This window comes from Adiantum capillus-veneris, chromosome 28, assembly GCF_014529385.1.
Source record: "Adiantum capillus-veneris isolate H3 chromosome 28, ASM1452938v2, whole genome shotgun sequence".
Taxonomy (NCBI): Eukaryota; Viridiplantae; Streptophyta; class Polypodiopsida; order Polypodiales; family Pteridaceae; genus Adiantum; species Adiantum capillus-veneris.
In genome coordinates, this window is record NC_140958.1 from 36,856,429 (window position 1) to 36,862,916 (window position 6,488).

The following is a 6,488-nucleotide window of genomic DNA, read 5'->3' on the forward strand; positions in this document are numbered from 1 at the left end:
TGAACTAAATGGTACAGAAGTAAAGATTCCCATTGCAGGAAAAAAGATCAAAATGTTTAAGAGAAGAGGAGACAATGATCCAGAAGATGTTGATGAGGAAGAAGAGCAAACCACAAGTAAAGATCAAAGTGAAGATAAAGATTTTGAATCATACAGTGAAGAAGAAAGCAAAGAAGATGTACAAGAGGGCTGATCTTACAAAGAAATAATGAGGCACATACCGGAGGATGTGCAGGTTTAGAGGGGGTGGATGTCGTGCTGTGACACGTACATAGTGGGAACGCATGCTACAAGATCTATCTTGTAACTTTTTAGATACATAATTATCTTTCTTATAATGTACATATGCATATTTAAGTATAATAATAAGCCTTCTATCTCATCCTATTATTTTTCTCAAGGGTAACCTATCCTTACTTTACCATCAGAAAATACTATGTGAGAAGCATCAATAGCTCCGCCTCTTTAACTTGGGACAAAAAACATTGATTCTTTATTTCTACTATCTCATTATCATCTCACACCCTAGCTAGATCCTATATCTAGGGTAAACTCTAATATATATATATTCTATGTATTTTTTTATACTTTTCTTATATTTCTTTTTAAATAGCTACTAGGAGGGAATCAAATCCTAGTGGGACACTAGGTGGCATGATTTCAAAGATACACTTATTTTAATGCATTATTGCAAGCATGATTACAAAACTTTGTCAAGGAGCAATGTCATGCTTTCATATGGCATGAGGTGTCCTTTGGAATTAAATGAAAGTCTAGGCTAAGGGGAACACGGGAAGACTTTTGCTGCCAGAAATGGACCCTATTTTGATGAATTTTTTACACAAGGTTCCAATCCGAATTGGAAAATGATTTTAAAATGAAAATCGTAGCTAATGAGCTGAAGTTTCTGCCCATATTTTTACTTTTTTATTTGGAGCCACGGTTGAGGAGATATGATCAAAATACTGGACCCCAGTCTGCCCACATCATGCAGGGACACCTCGTTTCCAACTTTTCCAATTCCTATTCACACTGGCTCGGGAGGGAAACTTCTCATCTCTTCACTTCTCTCATATCTACATTTTTCTCATATCTACATTTCTCACATACTATCCTAGATGAATAACCCACACGATGATCATTTCTATCGCTTTCACTCTGTACGATCTATTAGAATTAACGTATGGATTAGACGTATAATACACTTTCAACAACGTATAGTGTTTCTCTTCGGCCCTGAAAGGCTCAATGAAATACTTCTATCACCGGATCCCATCATACTACCTCTCATAGACTATAATTTTTCTTTTGATGTAAGCGTAGTTATCTTGCTATGAACCAAGAGGATTTGTACACACAATTAATCCCAATCACTAAACAAAATATATATATTATGGTAAGCACAAAACTACAATTCCAAAGAACAATTCGTAGCCTGTTTGGTCAGCCAAGATTGAATGCCATTAACTCATCTATTAACCCTTTCATATTACCCATGATACGATATGACCATAGCCTTGATGTTTTCATCTTCGTATTGTTTTGACATCCTCTTTTGTGTTCTTTCTTTGTGTGTGTGAGTGCAAGAGAGAAAGAGTGAGTCTTCTTTGATTGCACTTCTTTCCAAACCCTAGTCTTCATGGCATCTATGGTTTAACTCCTTCATATAGTTTTTGTTGAGTTCTCTCACAAACTCTCACAGCCATAAGCCCGGTGCTTTCCTGGCAAGACCGCAAATTTCTCGACACCGTATCAAATGCTTTGCGAAAATCCACAAAGGTAGAGTAAATCCTCCTACCATGTGAACTGCTTTCCTCAATAACAACTCTTTAAGTGTCAATGTATGATCAAGAGTAGAAAGGCCCCTCCTGAAACCTGCTGGCCTGATGCCCGAATGCCTGCTCTCTTTGCCCGTCTACTGAGCCGCTGCTCAAGAATGGATGCATACAACCTAGCTAGGGGGTGCCCAATCATGATAGTACGGTAATTTTCCGGTATTATGGGGTCTTCTCCCTTGAAGATAGGCACAACAATAGACATGCTCCAAGAATTCGGAAAACCCTCACACATGGCTCGGTTGAACGTTACTGCAAGCTCTGCAAGCATATCTCTAGCATGTATAAAGTGCTCCGCCATCAATCCATCATATGCTCTCCTTGTCCTCATCTTGTCAATGGCTTCTAATGGGCGTACTGCTCCTCTGCGGCCAGGCGTCTGCAAGTACTATCCATGTAGACAGAGTCAGTCTCCGATGTAGAAGTGTATCTAGTATGCATAGATGCCTGGGCCAGCGGTGCTGTACTAAACTGGAATGAAACTGTAATGTGAGGAGGGCCTGCAAGCAGAGTTGTGGAGCCTCCTCTAGCCTTCTAAAGGTTTCCAAGATAAAACCGATTGATACATGAGAGATTGGCACTTTCCAGACGCCTATCGAACTGAGAGAAATCCAAGCTCCATTGCTGTTGCGTAAAGACATCATGCTCTCATTACATCAGACAACGGCAAAGTCGTACATAGCCTCCCCCATGTTACAAGCTCACTGCGTGAGACCGTAGTGTGGCTGCCTCCCACCCTGTCAGATGGGCCCTCAAGCATGTTGAAGTCCCCCTAACACACCAGTTCTCCACAGCTATTAAGGCATCAGCTATTGTACCTCAAAACTCTACCCAAGCAGCCGCATGATTGGGAGCATAGACATTTAACAAGTCAACCAACTCACACAAGAATCGTATACTAAGCCACTGAGCCCTGCTAGGCAAAACTGTCAAATTCTAGCGCATAGCCAATTGTCTCCAGCCCAAACCATCTGGTTCTGACAAACAAAAGCACGCTAAAGGACAAAGCAGGTCAGTCACCCCTAATTCATATAGGTGGTGAGAGAACTCCAAGACTTGGGTCCTAAATTCTAATGCCACTGTCCATCGACCAATCCTGTTTAGCACTCCCATGAAAGGGGAAAGAGAAGTCAACTGCTCAATCTGTAGCCTCCTCCCCTCTAGTTACCACCTGGAAAATGTGAACTCTAATTGGGGAAGGAGAGTCGCCGTCCTCTGTATGGCCAAGATAAATAGGCAAATGTCTCCCCTCTGCCGCTCATGTCAAAGGCTACTAGCCCGGCAAGAATTGTCGAAAGGGGGGTATCTGAATGCGCATCTCTCGAGTGTAGAGTCTCGCTGGAGCCCTGCCCACTGGACGCCACACAGGAGGATGCCCAGCTCCAGTAGAAGAGGCTAAAGGAGGAGTCTCAGTAGCTGGGGAAGAAAGGGGCTGTGATCAAAACGGATCTGCAAAAGGTGGGGTGGAAGTGGGTGGGGGTGACGAGGATGAGGAAAAAATAGATGAGGCGGGGGAGGCAGACGGAGTAGAGTTAGTGGCGGTGGGTGTACTTATGACTATCCTTATTACATTGTGTCTCAAATTCCTTCAGCCGTTGCGTGTAGCACCAAAAGTTCCACACCATAGACCGCCAGAAGAGACCGGCTTGAAGAGGCAACACACCATAGAGGCCTGCAAAAAGTGTGAAATGTCTTTGGAACCAAACACCAAAATTTCCTCTCAGGCTGGAGATGTTGCTCTAAAGAAAAAAAACAGCAAGCATTCGCACTCCGGGGGTTACCTGAATCAAGGGACAGCGACGAATGTGTATAAGATTTGATAGGCACCATGCCTATATCACTACCTGCAAGCAGGCAGTGCCAACAAAGGGACATCGACAAATGGACACCAGATAGAGAAATGCTGTAGACTGCCAAGATTGGTGCAAAAATAGCAACTTGTAAGTCTTTAGTTAGACAAAGAGGTCAGCTTCTTGCAACGAACACACATAAGAGTGTCCAAGCACATGCCACAGCTGTCCAGCCAAGATGCAAGGCAGGTAAAGAGAGCTGGCCACAGCACCACACAATCTGATAGGAAGAAGGGAGGGTGTGCAAAACCATGGTAACGGAAGGCAGTGCCATAGGATCAAGCCGCCAACATGACAAATGCTATCAGTGAATATATAGAAGCCTATTGCTGCTAGAAGGCCAAAATGCTGAGGGAGTAGGTTGAACCGGCAAAAGCGCTGAGGTGTAGGGGCAGCCAAAGCCACAGGAATGGCAGAAGAAGTGGATACAGTTGTGAGAGCAAGAGTGTGAAGGGTTGAAAGCTTTGAGGTGCTGGGAAATGCAAATGAATTGTGAGGCTGAGGTTCTTATGGGTGAATGTAGTCATTGGTGAACCAAGGGCCATTGCACAGGTCAGCGGAACATGGTAAAGCTGTACAGGGCACCTAGAAGGTGAGCCTCTAACAACTTTGAAGCCCCAAATTGTGAAGCGTCTTCAACTATTTGGTGGTAACTAGTTTATTGATGAAGAAATATGTGTAAATAGAATCAGTACTAAGATTATGGATCCAACAGTTTTAGCTTGGACATTTTTGGTGTGTCCTATTTTCTTTAAAGTGGATGGAATTTGGGATAGTGGAAATGTGTGCACTATGAATTTCTGGAGATTTAAGTTGCTCATGTGCTCCCTTGTTTTTTGATAGTGTTTGTCATTTCTGATATGAGTTGTGGCTAGTACATGCGTGATGCAAAGCTTTCACTACAATTTGACTGGTGGTTGCCCTCTGTCACATTAGGGGTGTGACTTGATATTGTGTGCATTCATAGAACCAGATCGTAGTAATAAGTGCTTAGTGGACTGTGGACATGGCCATTCAATGCTTTAGGGGAGCTATAATAGAATATATATGTTCTGTATAGATTCAAGTGCTTTAGTGGACTGTGGACATGGCCATTCAATGCTTCAGGGGAGCTATAATAGAATATAGATTTTCTGTTGGTCCATGGTATGGTTGGGTAAGTGAAAGATTGCTGAGAGTGATGGAAGGGATGAGTGTGTTGGGTGTGTGAATCATACAAAGCACATTGATATAACTAGTGTATTTTGTTCTTTTAATACTGGAGTTCTGTTTTAGGCACGCGACATACGACATCATGGCCACTGAAGTGGGTGAAATCATGGAAGATGAGCTGCTGAAATATAATGGCACAGACCCCTCTCTTCCAATTTATGTGGCAATTAGAAAGAGAATATTCGATGTATCAAGTGCCAAAAGCTTTTATGGGCCAGGTGGATCATATGCTGTGTTTGCAGGAAAAGATGCAAGCCGCGCACTTGCAAAAATGTCTACAAAGGAGCATGATGTTGTTGGATCTTTGGAAGGACTCACAGAGAAAGAGATGACTGTATTGGCAGACTGGGAACGGAAGTTTGAGGCGAAGTACCCCGTGGTGGGAACTGTTGCTTAAAGAAAACGCTACCATGCCTTGCAGTAGGCACTGTGTAATGCTTATTGGCACTTTTACAGGGGTGATTTGTGTACCACATAAACATAATAAAAGGGAAAATGGGTTTCAAGATATGGATTGCCATCACATAAACATTATTAAACTTTTATGGCTTGTATCCTTACCACAACTTGCTTTGATATTCAACATCATATTTCTATTGCAATGCCATGTCTGATGCAAGGATTATTGTATTTCCATGTACAATGCATCAGGGTTTGTGGCAGGGTTGTGTACAGTCATATGGCTAAGTATGACACGGTTTCGTATGGAAAAATACAGTGTGTGACAATTTATATCATGCGGTTTAGATTAGTAAGGTTTGTTTTCTGAAATACTTTCAAGAACTATTCAATGTTTTGTTATTGTACGGTCATACAAGCTGACGATTGTAGAGTACTGTATTTGTATGATATGGGCATTTGTGCACTGTACAGAAATTTCCATGGTTTGTGGTAGTTTTCTGTTGATATGTCTTTCCAATATTCTGCTCTCCAACTGAAACATAAGAAGGAATGTTTGCAGAGTAGAGGACATGTATAGAACATCAAGGCACATGCATTAATAACAATCTCTATATGTTATTGACCCTGCTTATCGTTTCTGGTGCCACTCTTACAAACTTAAGACCCTTCGTGATATCCTTGATGTAGGTGGGTGCTTTAGCGACATTTACTTCTTGTCTGATCATGTTATCAGTGCTATAAAGTTCCTTTAGAGATGCCAAGCAGCTGTTGTGCTTAGGTATCAATTTGGTTGATTAGACCTGCCCATTCTCGTATTTATGGGATTGGCAGACACTAAGCTGGTGAAGGAACTAAACAAATGAATTCTCAGCATGGCCCAAACCAAGCCATAGTATTTTGACTTGGGCTTTTGTGCCACACAAAAGACAGTGGTTGCTTTTCGTAGGTCTCTTGAAGCATTGTTATCTTTTAGGTCTGCAACCTTAGCTAACTAGAAGTCATTGCTCTTGTGTAACCGAGAAAAAGTCATTTCTTTGAAGACATAGGTATAAAGTTAATCTTTTGAGGTAAAATGGGTCCTGGATATATTTTCCAAAAATATAGTATGCACTATGGAGCTCTCATCTTTGTAGATGATATTTGTCAGCATGATCAAATAAAGATATTGTTTAGAGTGTGATGTTGGAAT

General features: G+C 41.8%; 1 protein-coding gene across 1 annotated transcript in view; it reads left to right on the forward strand.

Moving 5' to 3' along the window:
• Positions 1–5,634, forward strand: part of MAPR2 (membrane-associated progesterone binding protein 2) — a 28,409-nt gene extending 22,775 nt beyond the window's left edge. The window contains exon 2 of the mRNA XM_086504935.1: positions 4,961–5,634. Coding sequence (XP_086361061.1) covers positions 4,980–5,294 — 315 coding nt within the window. The 5' untranslated portion in view covers positions 4,961–4,979 and the 3' untranslated portion in view covers positions 5,295–5,634. The remainder of the gene's footprint in view (positions 1–4,960) is intronic.
• Positions 5,635–6,488: the final 854 nt, after the last annotated feature.